General features: G+C 34.5%; 1 protein-coding gene and 1 long non-coding RNA gene across 3 annotated transcripts; one reads left to right on the plus strand and one right to left on the minus strand.

Moving 5' to 3' along the window:
- Positions 457-21,848, plus strand: LOC109334639. 2 transcript variants are annotated; one of them, XM_019570520.1, is made up of 3 exons: positions 457-1,201; positions 1,731-1,920; positions 21,487-21,848. In XM_019570520.1, the coding sequence occupies exons 1-3, from the start codon at positions 546-548 to the stop codon at positions 21,520-21,522; spliced, it is 882 nt and encodes a 293-aa protein (XP_019426065.1). In that variant the 5' UTR covers positions 457-545; the 3' UTR covers positions 21,523-21,848. The 2 variants fall into 2 exon arrangements, with proteins under 2 accessions (XP_019426065.1, XP_019426064.1); XM_019570519.1 differs by lacking the exon at positions 21,487-21,848 and adding an exon at positions 4,633-5,095 and having other exon boundaries at positions 458-1,201.
- Positions 1,930-15,214, minus strand: LOC109334640. The gene is made up of 3 exons (XR_002106126.1): positions 14,761-15,214; positions 14,012-14,015; positions 1,930-3,483 (listed from the first exon to the last, which is right to left on the minus strand). It is a non-coding gene; the product is annotated as an uncharacterized LOC109334640 (long non-coding RNA).

Consider the following 23,049-nt stretch of genomic DNA (forward strand, 5'->3'; position numbering starts at 1 on the left):
TTTAATATATTGTAATATTTATTAATTATACCTACGTCTATACGTCTGTACAAAATTTTCGCTATGTGGAGTTATTTCTATATACAAACAACCTATAAAATTTTGATAAACATTAAAAAATAATTTTAATTAAAATTTAATCCTAAATATTTGGACAAAACAATATAAATACACTCTCTCGCATGTCGAATGGGTCTTCATGAAAGTACTTCATATCTGCATAATAAAAAATCAAACTATCTAGTTTTTTTTATGAGTATAATATTGATGCACTTAAAATGAATGGTAGATAAGACAATAACAGTATAAAAAACTCTTACACTATCAATGTATACATCTCTTCTCTTTTTTATATTTTAATACATTAAACAAAACCTAATCCAACACCCTAAAAACCGGTTCATATTTTCCACTGGGCCTAAATACCGGTTCACACTAACCACAGCGTTCTTATTTCATTTCTTCTCCTCGAAAGCCTCTCACTCTTCTCCCAACACTTTCCCTTCCTTTTTTTCTTCATTGTCGCAGCCACTAACGCCGTCACAATGCAAACCATTAACCGCTTAATCTCCTCCACCAGAAAACTCTCTCTCCGTCATGAAACCCCACTCCACCTCATCACCCTACCTTCCAGAACATTCTCCTCTTCTTCCTCCGGTTCCGATCCCAATCTCCCTCCGCCGTTAAACGACGACGACATCGGTTGGGACACTCCCTCCTCCTGGACAACCGGTTTTGCCACCGACCACTTCAACGGCCAACCTTCCACTCCCTCCCCCTCCCCCACCACCGCCGTCGTCTCCGCCGCCGTTGCTCCTTCTCCCAAACCAAACAAAGTCTTATCCGATTTACAAGAGACAGAAGACAAACTGAAGGAGCTGGAAGCGGAGAACCGAAAGAGTAAGGGCTTCGTTGATGGTTGGAAAGAGAGAATGCTCGAAACGGCGACGTATTTGAAGCAGGTTCAGGAACCCGGTGCGAGAGGGTCTTATCTGAAGGATTCTGAGAAAGCTGAGATGTATCGGTTGCATAAGAAAGATCCTCAGGTTTACACTGTTGAGAAGTTAGCTAAGGATTATAGGATTATGAGGCAGAGAGTTCATGCTATTCTTTGGCTTAAGGAGCTTGAGGAAGAGGAAGAGAAGAAACTCGGTTGCCCCCTCGATGATTCGGTTGAGATTTTGCTTGACAGTTTCCCCGAGTGAGTTTCATTCGCTTGGTTTTTATAGCATTTGTTACATCTCTATATGATTTTTATTGTGTGTTTGGTCTATTTTATGAGTAGAACAGATATGGATGTGAAATTGAAAGATGAGTATTATATAATGTTGAAAGAAAAGATCCATGAAATCTATTTTTCTAGCATTATCCAGTGGTTCAGAGTGCATAGTTTGCCATAGGGCGAAAAAATATTTGGTTTTGAGTCTTTTTAAGGCAGCCAAGTGCACGAAGCTTTCAGCTAGTAGTGTCTGAGGATGGTACAAGTACACATCAGCCTTAACCCACGAGTGGAGAGGTTGTTACCAGGATTTGAACTCATGAACTCTTGGTCATTAAGCAGCAATTTTATCATTCCGCCAAGGCTCACCCTTGATGGTTTTGGTTTTGAGTCTAATGCATAATTAATTGGTATTGAAATTACATGGTGCATGCTTGTCTGTTTCTCTAATAATTGTGTATGTAGTAATTATTCTTCGTACTCTCTCATAGTCTCTTTGATTTCGTTTTAGGTTCTTTAATTCCCATGATAGGGAGTTCCATGTTGCATCCCTCCCTTACAAACCTGACTTCAAGGTTATGCCTGAGGGATGGGATGGCATTACCAAAGATAGGGACGAGGTTCATTATGAAATCTCCAAAAAGGAAGATGACATGCTCTATCGAGAATTTGTCGAGAAGATAAACTTCAACAAAAAGAAAGTAAGTTCCCTTGGCCACTGTTCTATGCTTTTCCAATTAGTTCCTTTGCTCTTATTGTATTATTGTGGAATAGTAGAAATTGTACTGTTGTCCTAGATTTGTTTATGCTGAATGAAAGAGATGAAATTGGATATTCGCTCTGTAGAAAATAAATGGGGTATGGAGGTTGCTTGGCATGACATATTGGTGGGACTTTTGTTCTCATTGATTATAGGTAGCCTCCGTAATAGTTTATTTGATGCTGATGCTGACCACTGAACAGCATACATTATTACATAGAGTTAATGTAGTTTAGAGCTTAGTATCACTTATTAACAAACAGTGCATCGGTGATCAAGACTCTATTTCTTCTAATTATATTATATGGGGATCCAAATAGGTCATATATGGAGCGAATCTAGGGAGTATGAGGGTTTATATGGGAAATATAGTATGAGGGATGCTAATGCGGAGGACAAAGCTATCTTAAAATTTTCAGCAGCTTGCCATTTTACAATTTGTTAATTGCTAACACTTGTTTTCTGAAGCAAGTAGAGAAAAGCAATCACGTTGGTAGGTTTCTCTATAACTGTAGGACTACACCAAGGATGATTGAGTCCCTATCTTTTTGTCTTGGTCTTAAATGTGCTTGCTGAGTATATCTAGTAGCCCGTGCTACAATATATGTTTTTTTTGCAGTAGAAGACCATTGTAACTATTAGAAGTTGAGGAAGATTATTAAACTATAGGTGAAACCATTAAAAATGATTTAGATTTAAATGTCATTTCGAAAGACATGGTTTATGGTAGAAAACAAATGGCATAGTGTGATTCATGTAGCTGACTCCACCTGGTGGAAAATTGTTTTATTGTTGTCATTGTAAACTATCATCTACTATTTCCCTTGGTTATCTATGCAACATAAAAGGATATTCGAACTTTAGTGATTGTTCGGATAGCGATAGCTCTTAGTTGTATTACTACTTGGTGCACAATATGCCCAATTTAATCTCCTTCAAGTGAAATTTATATATTGAAAGGGAAAGTTGTGGAGTTGAAGGTGAAGAGATAGATTGATAACTTACTGGATAATAATGTCCTTTTTTTAAAGCGCAGATGACATGCCCTAGTAAGGCATTTACAATCTTGAAAAACTATATTTTATGACCTTCAAGAAATCCAGATTTTTTTAAGGATCATGATTAATGCTTATGTAGTGATCTTTTACAGTTTAATTTTCATTTTGGTCCTTCATTTGCTTGTTTATGAAAGTCTTTTACAAAGGAATTGGGTTTTGGTCCTTTTTCCTTCTTTTTTAAATGATATGTAAGAACATGCCATATTAATGGAGGGTAAACATTTTAATACCCATCTACAAGAATAAAGTGAGGGAAAATAGTGCAAATTGCAGAGGAGCACATTCATACCTATCTGCTAGTGCTAGGAATAAGTGAGACAAGATTGATACAACACACATGCATATTAGAGAACCAATTTGGTTTTACCTTTTATGCTAGGTAGGTTAATCATGGAGACTAAATAAATAAACTGGTGGATGGGAAGAAACAGAATGAAACAAAAAATCTACACATGAACTTCATTGATTTAGAATTTAGAAATAGCCTATGATAGGTTGCTTCCTGGGAAGCCTGTAGAGGAAAGAAATTTTCACAGCATGGATTTAAAGTGTAAAGGATATTATATATATATATATGATGGGGCAATGCCACAACGTCTAGCATGTGAGCTAATGGAGGTGTGTATCAAAAGATTTTTCTGTAGCAACTAATATATGCTTGCATTCTGGTAGTTTTAAGTCAATACCTTTATACAATGGTATTGAGCATGCTTACTTGTTAATGGGAGGAAGGTTTGGAATCTAGAGTTTCCTGTTATGTGGGTGGAATAAGAGGACGTATAATGCACGTTTAGCAAGAAACACATTAGGAATGTTTTGTAGTTGAATACATCATACCTTGAGTTGCATGTTTTTAGTACATTTTATCCCTCAATGTAACGGGGTAGACTGATGGGGATGTCACATGAATTGGAGCTGGTTGAATGAAATAGACAAATGCTTCGGGCATAATTTGTGGTTATGAGATGCCTGTATAATTCAAACTTCCAAAGGAAAAAAATTATCCAACAGTTCAGAGACCAACGAAGTTTTATGATAGTGAATCTTGGGAAGTGATGTTCAAAAAAATGCTAAACTGGATTGAACATTGAAGAAAATAAGATCAGCAATGGAAATATATGGGTTGGTTTAAAGTTGGACTGGCACCTATGAAAAATTATTTAAGTGGTTTATTGATGGTAGAAGACCACTAGAGGCTCTAGCAAGAAATTTGAATCCAATGGAAGATAGTGATCAAAAAATTGTTTTTTGATCGAGTACAATAACATCGGATGATCCAATGTAGCCCTCCCTGAGATAAAAACTTGGTTGCTTTTGGGTTTCCTTTTTTGTTTTAATCAAAATATTTTCCTACACAAATTTTTGCTGTCCTTGATTATGGTTGTGGTCTAATGTAATACTATCACATTTTTTTGTTGATTGATGTATACATATTCTAAGTTTCTAACTACTATGATGAGGATCCACAATGAGTGTAAAGCTCCCTCCACCCATAGTCAGCCCCTTTGTATTCCCTTGTGCTGCACAGCCTGCACTGCCATGATGTATATTTTTGTTTATAACTTACTGAATGATGTGTTTTTGGTTATGCATAGTTCGCGGGAGAGGTTAAAACCCACAGGTATAGTCGACGACGCCCTTCAGATGGGTGGACTTTTACTGTAGAGAAAATAGGACCCCGGGGGAAGCGTGGAGATGGTGGAGGCTGGAAATTTGCTAGCATGCCTGATGGATCAACCCGGCCACTGAATGAGACAGAGAAAATGTATGTTAGACGGGAGACTCCTCGCCGAAGACGCAGGATCCTTCCTTGATTTCATGTTCCTTACGTTCTGAACTTTGTACTTGCTGTTAAAACTAGATATTGCATTCCAATGCATTTTGGGATATAGGATGTTTTGTTAATTGGTATACTTTTTTTTATTGTTTGGGTCAATTATTATGTTTTTTTAATAAGCTGAGTTAGTTAGCTCACACTTTTTTGCTTAAATTTTGAACAAAGATGTTAAAAGCCTATTTGATGTCAAGAAAAGGTTGATCACGACTAGCTTTGATGAATGAGAAGGCTAGCTGCGTTAATGGCGTTTTAATTTGATCAACTGGGATTTGGTGAAGCTAAAAGGTTTTGCTTGAAACCTGAAGTCAAAAAGACCTTTACACATTTATATTTGTATTGTGTGTTAATGAACCAGCACTAAGAAGCTTGTTATATATCATACCTTTGATAAATCGATCAAGATATTTCTGAATTTTTTTAGTGACTGGTTAAATATTTCATCAAATTCATTTGTATAGATGAAAGGGAACAAAGTGGCTGTGATAATTTATCTCCTTAAATCCATTAGGTGTTTAACATGTGTGTTAATTTTTTTATAATATATTTTAAAGTGAAAATTTCTTGAAGGAAGTGAAATAAAACATGTCAAACACTCAATAAATTTAAGGAGATAAGTTATAATGAAGAGATACTTTATTCTTTGAATTAAAATAAGTTGAAACTTGAAGTTATATTATTTAAAGAGAATAAAGTATCTGAGATAATTTATCTCTTTAAATCCACTCAATATTTGACACATGTTTTATTTTCCTTCATTCAAGAAGTTTTTATTTTAAAATGTTATAAAAATAAGATAAATGTAAACACTTAATGAATTTAACAAGATAAATTATCTCTTAATATAAGAAGACACTTTATTCTCTTGTTTAAATGAGGAATGTAATATTTATGCATTGATATTCTAAAGATTTATACAAAATCAGTACATCATTTAATATTGATTTATGTTACTTTTAGGTAAGAGTTAATGATAATGGAAAATGAATGGTAAATACAATAAAAGTGAAGAAAAAAAAACCTTTATACTATTGATACATATATTTTTTCTCTTTAATGATATAAATGTCCCTTTTTAAGGTTTCAGACACTCCATAGAGACAAAAAGTTGTGTGTAGGAGGATGGTTAGTTGGAGGTGTTTTATAATTTCCACTAACTTCTTGTCTTTCTAATCATTATAATTCCCACTAACTATTTGTCCTTCCTACTACATCAATCAAACTATAGCATATTTATTCTGTCACTCCATTTATCACTTATTTGATTTATAAAAAGAAAAAATATTTAAGTTAAAAAATTAATAAAATTAATAATAAAATGTTTTTCTGAGTAATCAAAATAAGTGAAATCTAAAGTAACACTTTTTAGATAAAAGTTATATTCCCCTATCAAAAGTTTGAATTAGGTTAGTAATATGGGAATCTCATTCATAAACTATAAATATCAATGTAAGTATATGTTGAATCATAGAACTTATCCCAAGTAACCTTGGAGATTCAAGTGAAACTTTTATTTTATAAAAATATATTGTCAGCCATGATTTAAATCCACACTCATGGTTTTTAGCAATTCAACCTTTATTTTCCAATCTGCAATCAACCTTATATTGTAATCTATGTAAGTTCTACTAGTTAAGAAATACAACAAGTGAAGGTATATTTTGGAAAGGAAAGTTCATTAATCTTCATTTTCGATGTCAAAAAAAGACTATGTCATAGGTTGAAATTGTCTTCTTTTTTTTGTTTTGCTTAAAGCACTAATTAATCTTTTCCTTCTTTTGTTTGTAATCTAAATACTATCATTTGTAATGTGGAAAAGCGAAGGTAATAGTTTTTTATATTAAAAATTAGTAAGATATCTGTGCATTCACACAGTGCAATAATTTTTTGTCATATGGTTAAGAACAAACATATTACCCGTATATTCGTAAGGTTAATAATACACATGTTACTCGTGCATTCTAATGGTTAATAACACACATGTTACTTGTGCATTCTAATGGTTAAGAACACATATATTATTTGTGCATTAATTCGCATGGTTAAGAAAACATATGTTACTTGTGCATTCGTATGGTTAGAAGCATACATGTTACGTGTACATTCGTGTGATTAAGAACACGCATGTTAAATGTACATTCTGATGATTAAGAAACACACATGTTACATGTGTATTCACATGATTAAGAACACTCATATTACTCGTGCATTCATATGGTTAAGAATATCCATATTACTCGAGCATTCACATGAGACAAATTGATTTTGACGAATATTTAGAAACACACCAGTATCAATATTATTAAATATATATTAGTAATATTGTGTCATAATTTGATAAAATAAAATGAAATATATAGAAACACAAGCATTGTGAATTAATTTTATTGAATATATTTTCTATCATGTAACGACACAATGTCTTCACAACTTTTGTCACATAGTAAGACACGATAACATATTAGTCGTCCATAAATTGGCAAAGCATACAACATATTAATCAGATATATATAGTAAGGCATGACAATATATAATTGAGGACAAACTATTATTACCATCATAATATGAACCCAAATGATATAAATAAAAATTTGGTCAGAAAAATCATGAGTTTCACAATTATTGTTACAAAGTATCAAAATATATAAATCGATTGTTATCTCTGCAATGTTAATAACAAATGTAAGAAACAAAATAAAGTAAAACAAGTGTATTCAATGGCTTATATTTAAATATTTCATGTATTTTAGATTTCCAAACAATGTTTGTTATAATTTAGTTTGTTATTTTTTTTTGTGTAACTACAAAATAAATAAATCTATGAAAAAATAAACAAAAAAATCAATAAAAAATGAGAACTGATCTATAACAAAAGAACAAATCTACAAAATAAACAAAAGTCGACGAAAGATGCACTTTAAAGAACATTTTTATTTGTCATTTAATTTTATATTGATTCATTTATTTTAAAAATGTATTTCCCCTCTCAATCAATTATAAGTTATAAAATAGTTATAATATATTTCTTCTCCTTGATTTATTTATTAAAAATTTCATTTGAAATATAATTTTTTAATGTATAAGCTTTATTTAATATGTAATTAACTTCTACATGTAATGTAACATCTTAAAAAATAATATAATAGTAATTTAGCTCATTTATATCTTTCCATATTATAATAATATTAACCATAACATTATTTTTTAAATTATTATATATATTTTATATTTTTTTTCAGACATAAATAACTGCCAAAATTTTGGTTTAATGAGACATCCATCTCTGACAAAAGAAAAGTAAGGCTTGCAAAGATCACCATCATAGTTCATTGATCATGTGATCATGTCATGTGACTCATGTTCCTTAAAAATGTAACTCATATATGTGTCTGTTATTTAAGATTTTATATATATAGGGAACTACTCAAGTGAGAATAATTCTCATATAAAAATTGTGAAAACAATAAATCTGGACCTTATAACCAATCATGGATGGTTAGTAGCTCCCTATGTATATATGTATATATATTTTAAATCTAACGTTTAAGAAGAATGAATGAGATGAGAGAATTTAGGCGATTTAAAATGCAACTAATAAAAATGAGGTAAGATGAGTTAAGAATATTGAATTATGCTCATAAATATTATGTTAATATTGATGCATTGTTACACAATTATTATCAAAATTATTTTAAATCTTAATTGAAATATAATCATATAATTTAAGTTCTTAATCAATTAAATTATTATTAATATTACTATAAGATGACAAATAACAAACATAAGATTAAATTATGGAATGAAAAAATACACATGTTACCGATGCAGTTGCATAGTTAAAAATATAGGTGAATATATTTACAAATTTAAGTGAGAAAAATAAACAAAACCATCTCAATTATTTTTTTATTTGTTTCAAATCTTAACTGATGTATTAATACCCACTTACAAAAATTTTAGAATCAAATTGAGTTACTGTTCATTCACATTTAAATTGCAATGAATGAAATCGAATTTTGTTAATAAATTTTACTTAATAATCACGTATCATTTCACAATTATTAGCAAAATTATTTCAAATTTTAACTTAAAGTTAATCATGTCATTTAAGTTCATAATCAATTAAATTATTATCATTATTACTATAATAAGACAAATAGAAACTATAAGATTAAATTATGGAATGAAACACAATGAATTTAAAAGAAATGGAATGAACGAATGTAAAGTCATCTTCCTATTGTAATCCCAATTATTTTTTTATTTGTTACAAATCTTAAATGATGCATTAATCATCACTTGAATTTTTTTTTAATCAAATTGAGTTATTGTTCATTTATTCACATTTAAATTGTAATGAATGAAATCAAATTTTGCCCATAAATATTACCCTAATGCTCACGTATTGTTAAACAACTATTATCATAATTATTTTAAATATTAACTGAAATATAATCAATTTAACTGAAAGATAATCATATCATTTAATCTCATAATCAATCAAATTATTATCATTATTACTATAAGACGATAATCGGAAACTATAAGATTAAATGATGGATTGAAACATAATGAACGAATAAGAAATGGAAGGAACAGATGTAAAGTCACCTTCCTATTGTTCAACATAAAATGATTCCAATTATTTTTTAATTTGTTCCAAATCTTCAATGACGCATTAATCCTCACTTGCAAATTTCTTAGAATTAAATTAAGTTATTGCCTATTTATTCATATTTAAATTGCAGTGAATGAAATCAAATTTTGCTCATAAATATTACATTAATACTCACATGTCATTACACAATAATTTTTATCAAAATTATTTCAAATATTAACTTAAATATAATCATATCATTTAATTCAATAATCAATCAAATTATTATCAATATTACCACAATACAACAAATGACAATCATAAGATTAAATTATGTAATGAAATACAATGAATGAATAAGAAAGGGAATGAACAAATGGAAAACCACATTCCTATTGGTGAATAGAGTGAAATTTGATGAATCATAACATGAGTTTCCATTATATTTATCTATTTCTATGATAAAGAGTTAATGATTGTGGATTACATTCTATAGTTTATATAAATAAAATCAATCTCAACATGATTCGCATAGTTAATTCTTTTTGCACAACAAAATAGATGAATCACAAGTTAAAACGAAAATTAAAAAACATAGAATCAATATTGTGCTACTTCTGGCTCAATATTGGGTAGCAAAATTTATAAACAATGATTTCTTTACAAAATTAAGAGGAAATATCAAAATAGCAGAGTGTCAGTGATTATTTATTTATTTTCTTCCTCTCTACCATCTTGTTATTGTTGATGTCATTTTCAACATTTCAATAATAATTATTTTGAATAGAAAATTTTATAAACAAATTAAGATATGCAAAGAGATATAAAAAACTAACCTAGAATTATGTTTTAAGGGTGAACAAACAATAAGAGACACCAGATTGAATAGAACTATCATCGACGCCTTTATCATTAGAGACATTTCACTCCCCTAGTTGTCCAACAATAACAATAGATCTACAAAAGAAACAAAAAAAGGATTTTAATGTAATATCTTCAATGAAAAAAATCAATGCATAATCTACATACATAAAACCATTTCAAAATAAAAAAATTTGAAATGAAAGAATGATATAAACCAAGAAGAGAGAAAGAATGGTTGAAGAAAAAAAGAGTAATGAAATGAAAGAGTGAAATAGAGAGATGTGATTCCTGCTTGGTAATAAAATGGGAGAGAAAAATATGGAAGAGAGAAGAAGAATAAAAATAAAGAGATGTGTTAAGGGATAATAACAAATGTTATGATGTGGTGAATTCTTTGAGCGGGAAAACTTTTATTATAAGTGTAACACGTAACACTTGTTATGATGTAAAAACTTTTTTTTTCTTATATCTATACTATTAATAAAGGGAAAACATAAAATAACCTCCCATCATGGTGTAATTTGTGTTTTTCTATTTTGCCCTCAATATCTTTTTATTTCTACCAAAAAACCATATAATATTATTTTATTATTTTATCGTTATTATCTTCTTATTTTAAAAGTGTATTTAAAAATTGAATATTAGACCAATTGAATAAATTCAACCGTAAATTTAGCGCAAAAAATTATATTTGAATTTATAAAATACAAACTATACATTACAAACGATATGAAAGCGGATTCAACACACTAGTAGTTAATAAATAGAATAGATGTCAGTTTATTTTCACTTCAACAAATTAAGACATCTTTAAAAAAAAGTTAGCATCAAATTAAGACTTTCATTTGTGAACCACAAGGAATTATTTCAATTAATAAAAAATTAGGATTTTGTTATCTTTTGGATTCGAATAGAAAATACTAAAAAGTGAGGGAATGTTATTTGAATAATGTTTTATTCAAAAAATATTTAGAATAATCCGCAAAGCATTATTTACTAAAATTAGGTTTTGAATTTTTAGCTGATAAGTTAGGTTGGCCCATAACTTATGAATGAATATTAAAATTAAATAAATAAATTTTTAAAATAGAAAACAATAAATTTTTATTAAAAAATTTGGATATTCAAAAATCGTGATAAACAAACATTTCTTTTTTAAAATAGAACATTAAAATGTCATGATAACTACACAAATTCAGAATAAAATTAAAAAAACACTTTAAAATCATGATGACCACATTGAACAATATTTTTTTTAGGTCATTAGAAATTTGTGATAACTTAACACAACTTCTAAATATATTTTTTTAAATATTAGACAATTCAAAAGTCATGATATTATACTGAGGTTATGGAAAATAATTGTTTTAATCAGAAATTATAACTCCCACTACGATGAGGGATTTTAGGAAATATTTTTTTCTGATAATTTCTGAAAATATATTTTTGAAAAATATTACTCCAACAATTCTCCCATGAGGTAATAACAATTGAAACTGCAGTGTTAAACATGTGGTTAGATACTCAAGTAATTAAACCACATGCCGGTCAAACCAGACATATTTACTTATATTTTTATATATAAACTTATAACAAAAACTAATTCAAATAGGTAGATACTCAAATTTATAATCCATATTCATACTCTACTCAAAATTCACATAAACAAACAATTTGAAGTCTTTAATAAATTCAAAGTCTAAATTACAAAACATATATCAATCCAAAAGTATCACTTAACAACCACAAAATACAAATAAATGACACAAGTTCACAACTCACTCTACAAAACAAATAAAATTTGGAGTTTTAACATTTAACACCAATTAGTCAAAATTGTCTCATATCGAGATTATATTTTTGCACCAAATCCTATCTTTAGATAGTACTTGAAGATTAACAAATGTCACTCAGAAAACAAAATATGTGTAATGCAAGTATGCCTTGGAAACTATGTGCCTTGAAGCGATAAAGAATGATGAGAAAGATAGGTCACATTATAATGAGTTTTTAAGTTTTTTTTAAAAACAAAATATGTGTATAAACCGGCCGGTTCACCAGTTTTTGACTGATTTTGATACTTGACCATAAAGTTAGGAGTCTGGTTCACCAGTTTTCCAGTCGAACCGGCTAGTACGGTACAGTTTTTACATAATTGATTAATAATAAATAAACTAAATAGTAAAAGCCCATTGTATTCTGTTCATTGAAGTGCATCACTATTTGATGAACTGAAAAGACTTACAAAACAAAAGGGAAACACAAAACCCCTCATCATCCTTCTCTCTCAATTCAAAAACAAAACAAAGTTTCAATTTTTCATACCCATTCTTCTCTTTCACACATGCTAACACATACTATGATGCTGTTTTCTTAGGAACTCCGAACTGATAAAATGGCGGCTGATGAACAAGTTCAAGTTGCTGTCTTTGCTCAAACCAACTTGGACACTCGCATTGCTTTCAATACCCCTCTTGATATTACAGCTTCTGCATTCAAAAGTATGAATAAAAAATAAAGTTCATTTTTTTCCTTTAAAAGGGTCTGCAAATTATTATTTTTTTGGTTTTTAATATCTTACCCTTATGAAAATTTTGATGATTTTGTTTACATATTGAGTGTAATATGTAATATATACACTGTGAGTATAAATACTATATCATCTACTATTCATTTATGATTAAATGTTAATGATGAATGCTTGGATGATGTTGTGACATAGTATAAAACTCATTGTACATTGTTGATGCATACGTTATTTCTCTTATATATTGCGGTTTTGGTTTGGTTTGATTTGTATCTTCTGGCTGCATATGTTGTTGCAAATAGGTTCTAATTTTTCTAAGTCACATGTTATTGCTAGAACTTCTCATTTTGTTGGATATGATAATGAGTTATATAGGGTATATTTGGGTTGATGGAAGTGGAATAAAATGATATCAGGTTGCCTTGTTTGGATTATTTATAATAGGTTGGAATAGAATGTGAGGTTTTTTTGTAATCCAGTTTGTCTATTCACACCTAACAAACAATGATCTGGTTTTTGTTTTTGTAAAATTGCAATTGGTTGATGAAGAGTGTGAATGGACAAATTGGAGTGTCGGCGGCCCACCCTGGAATGGAATGTAACTTGATTATCTTCCAATTCCTCTCTATTTTTCCGATAACAATGGTACAATAACTTTATTCGATTCCACCTCGTTTCACCGATTATTAAGATTTTGCATGATATGATGTTTATATGGTCAGAAAAGAGGAGTCTGTCTTACTCTTGTGCGTTGTATCTCTTTAAAATGATTTCTCCTAGGTGTTGAGTTTATAAAATAAAAAAAATTCCTACTATTCACCATTGGTGATGATCAACAAACTTTGTAAAGAAAACAAGAGGAGTAGAACATTGATGAAATTGCAGTTCAACCTTGAGTGATGTAGGTTCGAACATTAAAAGTAATTTTTGGTGTAATGATTTTTCTGCAGGAGATTTTGAGAGAGTCCACTTCACATGTTTACCAAACATAGGAGAGATCCAAGTTAATGGATTAATGGTATGTACTGTTCAGTTTCTGTTTTAGCATCTGCGTATCATTGATGAATTTCTGCCACACTGAGTTTGTCGACTTTGTTCTCAACAAATCACCATGCTTTCTGCCAGGTCAAGCAGAAATCTTGCTTCTACTACCTGCCTGATTCCCTTCCTTTAAAGTATGCTTTCCCTGGCACAAGAAGCACATGGTTTATTCATGTGGAAGTAAGGCATTTAAAGAACCCGTGTACTTCAACAAAAAGAAAGTAAGTTCCCTGGGCCACTGTTCTATGCTTTTCCAATTAAGAGCATACATTTTAATAGATATCTTATTCTTATGTCAGTTCCTTCGCTCTTATTGTATTATTGTGGAGTAGTAGAAATTGCACTGTTGTCCTAGTTTTGTATATGCTGAATGAAAGAGATGAAATTGGATATTTGCTCTGTAGAAAATAAATGGGGTATGGAGATTGCTTGACATGACATATTGGTGGGACTTATGTTCTCATTGATTATAGGTAGCCTCCGTAATAGTTTATTCGATGCTGATGCTGACCACTGAACAGCATACATTATTACATAAGTTAATGTAGTTTAGAGCTTAGTATCACTTATTAACAAACAGTGAGTCGGTGATCAAGACTCTATTTCTTCTAATTATATTATATGGGGATCCAAATAGGTCATATAGGTAGCGAATCTAGGGAGTATGAGGGTTTATATTGAAAATATAGTATGAGGGATGCTAATGCGGAGGACAAAGCTATTTTACAAATTTCAGTAGCTTGCCATTTTACAATTTGTCAATCGGTAACACTTGTTTACGGAAGCAAGTAGAGAAAAGCAATCATTTTGGTAGATTTCTCTATAACTGTAGGACTACACCAAGGAAAAAGAAAATCTACACATTGATATAGAAATAGCCTATGATAGGTTCCTTCCCGAGGAAGCCTGTAGAGAAGAAAGAAATTTGCATTGCATGGATTTAAACTGTAAAGGATATATATATGATGGGGCAATGCCACAACAACTAGTATGTGAGCTCATTGAGGTGTATAACAATATTTTTCTGCAACAACTAACTTATGTTTGCATTCAGGTAGTTTTAAGTCAATACCTTTATAGTTTATCCAATGATATTGGGTGTGCTTACTCGGCAAGTCGAAAAGTTGTTGCTAATTTCGTTCTTTTTGCTTATTATGTAGTCCTAGTTGATGAGTTGAGAGAATGATTAGATTATAAACTTTAGTTGAGGGGGGAAGGTGTGGAATCGAGAGTTTTCAATTAAGTGGGAGGAATAAGAGGACGTCCAATCCACGTTTATCAAGAAACACGTTAGTAATGTTTTGGAGTTGAATACATCATTGATAGGATGAGGGGGAGACCACCCATCACGCGGGTGTACCGGAGGAGGCCACGTGGCAGCCACGTGGTAGTCTGATGTGGCAGATTTAACTGCTATAGCAGTTTAGTGTAACTGCCATAGGAGAAGGGGTAGCTTGGGGCAGAAGCTATAAATAGTTGATAGGGGGGTTATTGTTGGTAGCTTTTGAGAATTGAGTAGAGGAGAGAGGTTAATTCAGGGAATTAATCTTGCAACGTGCAATTGATTCGGGGAATCAATTAGGGTTCATCTTGTAATCTTCTCCATTCTTCAAGCAATAAACGAGGTATTAGGATTCCGAATCGAATTGATTCCGAATCGATTGTGAAATTTCCTTCTTCTTTTTCTGTAATTCTGTGCCAGTGTTATCACTTGTATCAGAGCACCGATTCCGGTGCCCTGAAAACCGCTGCTGTTACGCCGAAAATTCATGAAGACTCGAAGTATGTCGCGTTCCGGAGAGGATTGAGAACAAGAAAGAGAAGAGATGAGAATGAGATTGGAATTGGCAGAATCGTTGGTGAAGAAACATGAGGAACAAATGGCGAAAATGACCGCGAAAATGGACCGATATGTTTTCAGCGCAGAAGCCGAACACGGCGGCGACGCCGCGAGTTCAGTGAATGGAGGAATCCGCCGCGAAAGCGACGAGAGAAAAGGCCGAGAACAGTTAACACGTGAGGCGCGAAACAGAGAGGAACCCTACGGCAGTGGTGTTCGTCGCGGAAATGGTTTTCGGGAGGGCAGTCACAGTGGGAAGGAGACCCGTGGTGGTGTTCTAGGCGGCATAAATGAGTTTAGAGGAGGAATTCAAGGTGGAGGTGATTTTATAAGGGAGGATAACCATTTTAAGCGGGAAACCTGGAGGAAATTGGAAATTCCAATTTTTTCCGGCGAAGATGCATATGGATGGACTCACCGATTGGAGAGGTATTTCCAGCTGAAGGAACTTACCGAGGGGGAGAAGATGCAGGCCACAGTGATGGCACTCGAGGGGAAGGCACTGAGTTGGTACCATTGGTGGGAGAAGTGCAACCCAGGGCCGAATTGGGAAGGATTCAAGATTGTGGTGGTTCGAAGGTTCCAGCCTTCGATGATTCAGAATCCGTTTGAGCAGTTACTAGCCCTCAAACAAACCGGGTCCGTGGAAGAATTTGTGGAGGATTTTGAGAAGTATGTTGGGGCATTGAGGAGCATCGATCCGGAATTCACTAGGGGAATATTTTTGAATGGGATGAAAGAAGAGCTACGTGCTGAAGTAAAGTTGTATGAGTTACAATCCTTATCCGATGTGATCCATAAGGTGTTATTGATTGAGCAGAAGAATGCCATCTTGAGTAAGAGAGGCTCGTTTGGGTATGCAAGCCGGACCGGAGGGAACCAGAGGGCAAACCCCTATTCCAGAACAGTAACGGTGGAATCAAAACAGATGGGAGAAGGGAAGCAGAACAGTTTCGGGGGAAGTAACACGGTTGGGCACTCTACACCGAGACCTATCAGTGAAGTTCGGCCAAGAGGGGGAGAGTTCAAGCATTTGACCAGTGCTGAGGTGAGGGAAAGGCGTGAAAAAGGGCTACGTTTTCGTTGTGATGAGCCTTTTACTAGAGATCATCGGTGCAAAAATAAGCAATTCAGAATGCTTATTTTGGAGGAAGAGGAGGACGATGAGGACGGTATAGGGGAAGATAGTATAGACGTGTCGGAGGTACATGATCTGAGGTTGTCGTTGTGCTCTATGTCGGGTTCACTACGACCCGTTCGTGGAAGGTAGAAGGGGTGTTACAGGGGAGAAAGGTGGTTGTCCTCATTGACTGCGGGGCTTCTCACAACTTCATAGCTTATGAGGTGGTGCAGGAGTTGAGATTATTGGTTCAGAATACTCCCTCTTATATGGTGGAGGTAGGAGATGGGCGTAAGGTGAAATGTAGGGGCAAGTGCCCGCACTTATCTTTCCAGATACAGAATCTAGAAGTGACCCAAGACTTTTACCTCTTTAGTCTCAAAGGGGTTGATCTGGTGTTGGGTTTGGAGTGGCTATCGGGATTGGGTGAGGTCCAAGCTGATTTTGGTAAATTGGAACTCACGATCAAGCAAGGCCAGAAGTCGATCCGTATTACCGGAGATCCAGCCTTAGCCAAAACCGAGGTCTCATATGGTGCTTTGTTGCAGGTCATTCGAGCATAGGGGGAAGGGTTGATCATGCGTTGTGAATCATCAGATCCGAGAGAGGGTGGGATGGAGAGCACGTCGATCCGTATGTTGCAAGTGCTCGAGGATTTTGAAGAGTTATTCACCGATCCTACAGGTTTACCACCGGTACGAAGGCAGGATCATGCCATACATCTGATTGAGGGGGCAACTATCCCCAATATTAGACCTTACAGATATCCTCACTACCAGAAAACTGAGATCGAAGGCTTGGTTAGGGAGATGTTGGCGTCAGGGGTGATTCAACATAACATCAGTCCTTATTCCAGTCCTGTCATTTTGGTGAAAAAGAAGGACGGGGGTTGGAGATTCTGTGTCGATTATCGGGTTCTAAACAGGGTGACCATTCCAAATCAATTCCCTATCCCGATTATTGAGGAGTTATTGGATGAGATTGGAGGGCCCACAATTTTCACCAAATTAGATCTGAAATCCGGGTATCATATGATTCAGATGTGCAATGAGGATGTGGAGAAGACTGCTTTTCGAACCCATGAAGGTCATTATGAGTTTGTTGTGATGCCGTTCGGTCTCACGAATGCACCTTCGACCTTCCAGGCCCTCATGAACGAGATATTACGGCCATACTTGCGGAGATTTGCTTTGGTTTTCTTCGACGATATTCTGGTTTACAGTCTTGATGAGGAATCTCACGAAAGGCAGTTAAGGGAGGTGTTGACCGCGTTGCAGGACCATGCGTTGAAAGTCAACCGGAAGAAATGCAGTTTTGCGAAACGCAGTTTAGAGTATTTGGGACATATTATATCTCGTTCTGGAGTGGCCGCTGATGAGTCTAAGGTGGCCACTATGAGTTCATGGCCAATACCCCGTGATGTGAAGAGTTTAAGGGGATTTTTAGGCCTCACAGGTTATTACCGTAGGTTTGTGCAAGGGTATGGGAGAGTTGCCAAACCTCTAACGGATTTATTGAAAAAAGATAACTTCGTGTGGACCGAAGAAGCCACTCAGGCTTTTCAGACCCTGAAGGGGGCCATGGTCAGTTTACCGATGTTGGCCGTGCCCGACTTCTCGAAGACCTTTGTGTTAGAAACTGATGCTTCTAGTAGGGGAATTGGGGCTGTGTTGATGCAAGAAGGTCGCCCTTTAGCTTTCTAGAGTAAGGGGTTATCAGCTAGCTCCCAGCAGAAGTCGGTTTATGAACGAGTGTTGATGGCGTTGGTTCAAGCCGTGCAGAAGTGGAAGCATTACTTGTTGGGTCGCCACTTTTGTTATTAAAACGGATCAACAGAGTTTGAAATTCCTTACGGATCAGAGGCTTTTCAGTGAGGAACAGTTTAAATGGGCAGTCAAACTCATTGGATTGGATTTTGAGATTCAGTTCAAACCTGGACGGGAGAATTCTGCGACTGATGCGTTGTCAAGGAAGGCCTATTATTCGGCACTCTCAATGATTAATGTTGGAGATGCTGAGGGGTGGTTCCAAGAGGTTCAGCAGGAACCGAAGTGGAGGAAGGTGGTCCAGGATTTGGCAGAAAATCCCGAGTCTCATCCGGGGTTCCAGTTTCAGTCAGGGCGATTGTTGTATAAGGGGAGGTTGGTTCTGCCCAAGACATCTGACAAGTTACCTTTGATCTTAGCTGAGTGCCACGATAGTGTGGCCGGGGGTCATTCCGGATTCTTCCGCACTTACAAGCGGGTTTCGAGTTTTTTCTATTGGGACGGCATGCGGGGTTATGTGAAGCAGTATGTCGAGGCGTGTGATGTTTGTCAACGCCAAAAATACTCCACTTTAGCACCTGGGGGGTCTTGCAACCACTACCCATTCCCACTCAGGTATGGCAAGACATCTCGATGGATTTTATATCCGGATTGCCGCAGTCTAACGGTAAGGATATCATTTTTGTAGTGGTGAACCGACTCACGAAATACGCCCATTTTTATCCTCTTGGCCATCCCTATTCGGCCAAGGATGTAGCTTCCTTGTTAGTTAGAGAGGTGGTGAAGCTACATGGGTATCCGACGTCGATAGTTTCCGACCGGGATCAGATCTTTTTGAGCCAATTTTGGCAGGAGTTGTTTCGGTTGGCAGGTACTCAATTGAAGTACAGCACGACTTACCATCCTCAAACGGATGGGCAAACCGAGGTCATGAACCGCGGGTTGGAAACATATCTTCGATGCTTTGCAGGGCCTAAGCCGAGGAAGTGGGTTGAATGGCTTCCACGGGCAGAATTTTGGTTTAACACTACTTATAACGTTTCTACAGGTATGACTCCTTTCAAGGCCTTGTATGGGAGGGATCCTCCAACCTTGATTAAGGGGTGTACTTTTACGTCAAAGGTTGAGGAAGTAAATCAGCTCTTGGTTGCCCGAGATGAGGTTATTCAAGAGTTGAGGCAGAATCTGTTACGGGCCCAAGATCTGATGAAGGCTCAGGCCGATAAACATCGACGAGAAGTAGAGTTTGAGGTTGGAGATTGGGTATTCCTGAAACTGCAGCCTTACAGGTTGAGGACTCTAGCTGCTCGACCTTCGGCCAAACTGGCAGCTAAGTTCTATGGGCCTTATCGAATCTTAGAGCGCATTGGACCGGTAGCTTACCGATTGGCATTACCGGAGTATACGCGGGTTCACCCCGTGTTTCATGTTTCCTTGTTGAAGAAAGCTCTAAAACCGGCTCAACAGTCTCAACCTCTTCCATTGATGTTGTCAGAAGAGTTGGAATTGAAGGTGCAACCGGCTACACTCCTACAACACTGTGTTGATCAGAATGGAGATGTTGAGGTGTTGGTACAGTGGGAAGGGTTACCGGAGTGTGAAAATTCATGGGAGTCAGCGGCTCAAATGCAAGAAGCTTTTCCTCAATTTGCCCTTGAGGACAAGTTGAGTCTTTTGGAAGGGCGTATTGATAGGATGAGGGGGAGACCACCCATCACGCGGGTGTACCGGAGGAGGCCACGTGGCAGCCACGTGGCAGTCTGATGTGGCAGATTTAACTGCCATAGCAGTTTAGTGTAACTGCCGTAGGAGAAGGGGTAGCTTGGGGCAGAAGCTATAAATAGTTGATAGGGGGTTATTGTTGGTAGCTTTTGAGAATTGAGTAGAGGAGAGGGGTTAATTCAAAGAATTAATCTTGTAACTTGCAATTGATTCAGGGAATCAATTAGGGTTCATCTTGTAATCTTCTTCATTCTTCAAGCAATAAACGAGGTATTAGTATTCGGAATCAAATTGATTCCGAATCGATTGTGAAATTTCCTTCTTCTTTTTCTGTAATTCTGTGCCGGTGTTATCAATCATACAGTGAGTTGCATGTTTTAAGTACGTTTTATCCCTCAAAGTAACCGGGTAGACTGATCGGGATTTCACATGAATTAAAGCTGGTCGAACAAATGTTTCGGTCATAATTTGTGATTATGAAGTACCTGTATAATTCAAACTTCCAAAGGAAAAAACTATTATCCAACAGTTCAGAGACCAACAAAGTTTTATTTGAAATTAGAATGCTAAACTGGATTGAACTTGGAAGAAAATATAAGATTAGGAAGGCAAATATCTGGGTTAGGTTATGAAAATTATTGAAGTGGTTTATTCATGGTAGAAGACCACTAGAGGCTCTAGTAAGAAATGTGAATCCAATGGAAGATAGTGATTAAAATAGTAGACGTGGACCTAAGAAAAATTAGGAGAAACCATTAAACGTAGACATGGCTCTAGATGGATTTACTGAATTTTTTTTAATCGAGTACGATAACATTGGTTGATCCATATAGCCCTCCTTGGGATAAAAACTTGGTTGTTTTTGGGTTTCCTGTTTTTGTTTTAATCAAAATATTTTCCTACACAAATTTTTGCTGTACTTGATTATGGTTGTGGTCTAATGTAATACTATTACATATTTTTGTTGATTGATGTATACATATTCTAAGTTTCTAACTACTATGATGAGGATCCACAATGAGTGTAAAGCTCCCTTCAACCCATACTCAGCCTCTTTATTGTCCCATGTGCTGCACTGCTGTGAGTTATATTTTTGTTTATGGAACTTACTGAATAATGTGTTTTTGGTTGTGCATAGTTCGCGGGAGAAGTTAAAAGTCACAGGTATAGTTGACGACCCCTTCAGATGGGTGGACTACTGTAGAGAAAATAGGACCTCGGGGGAAGCATGGAGATGGTGGAGGCTGGAAACTTGCTAGCATGCCTGATGGATCAACTCGGCAGAGAAAATGTATGTTAGACGGGAAATTCATCGCCGAAGAGGCAGGATCCTTCCTTGATTTCATGTTCATTATGTTCTGAACTTTGTACTTGCTGTTAAAACTAGATATTGCAGTCCAATGCATTTTGGGATATAGGATGTTTTGTTAATTGGTATACTTTTTTTAATATTTTGGGTCAATTATTATGTTTTTTTAATAAGCTGAGTTAGTTCGCTCACACTTGTTTGCTTAAATTATAAACAAAGATTTTAAGAGCCTATTTGATGTCAAAAGAAAAATTGATCACGACTATGTTTGATAAATGAATCTTATCAGTTGTACGCTAAGATGAATGAGAAGGACTAGCTGAGTTAATGGTGTTTTAATTGTTCAACTGAGATTTGGTGAAGCTAAAAGGGTTTGCTTGAAACCTGAAGTCAAAAAGAACATTAGACATTTATATCTGTATTGTGTGTTTCAGATAAACCAGCCCTAAACAAATATTTTTTATACTGGCAAATCATTCCTCATTGATTTATTAACCACTATTGACTTTTAAACAAATGTAATACAAATCAATGGTGGATGATGTGGTGACAGTGTGAAAAACTTTACACCGTCTGTCCACAAATTTTAAACTCATATATCATACCTTGAGTGTAATATCTATGGATAAATACTAATGATGAATAATATAGTGACAATATATAAAACTCATACATTATACATTATTGGTCCGTGTATACATTTTTTTCAAAAATTAAAGTATGGGTGGGGAGGAAGGGATTTGCTAACTTTCACCAACCAATTTTTTAGTTGGAGGAGTTTTATAATTTCCAATAATTTATTGTCTTTCCTATCATCTTTTCTATCATGTCTACCAAACAAGCCTTAAAGAGTTCCAATTATACTACTAAGTGAGATCTCATTCATAAATTATAAATACCCATATAAGTATATGTTGAATCATATAACTCACACCTATGCAAGTACTTGTTGAATCTAATAACTTAACCCAACTAACCTTGGATTCAAGTGAATTTTATTTTATGAAAATATATTGTCAACTTTTTTTCCAATCTGTAATCAACCTTAGATTTTAATCTATTTAAGTTCTACTAGTTAAGAAATACAACAAGTGAAGGTTTGTTTTGGGTAGGAAAGTTCATTAATCTTCATTTTCGATGTCAAAAAAGACTATGTCATAGGTTGAAATTGTCTTTTTTTTGAAGCACCAAGTAACCTTTTCCTTCTTTGGTTTGCAATCTAAATGGTAAATACTTCATTTGGACTGTGGAAAACCGAAGGTAATGGTTTTTTATATTAAAAATGTCAGTTCATTTTCACCTCATCAAATGTTTTAATTTTTTTATCAAGTAATCAAGTAATTTACTAGAAACTAAATAACAGTTGTTTTAGACTTTTAGGACAAATAAAAG

This window comes from Lupinus angustifolius, chromosome LG19 (assembly GCF_001865875.1).
Source record: "Lupinus angustifolius cultivar Tanjil chromosome LG19, LupAngTanjil_v1.0, whole genome shotgun sequence".
NCBI classification, from domain to species: Eukaryota; Viridiplantae; Streptophyta; class Magnoliopsida; order Fabales; family Fabaceae; genus Lupinus; species Lupinus angustifolius.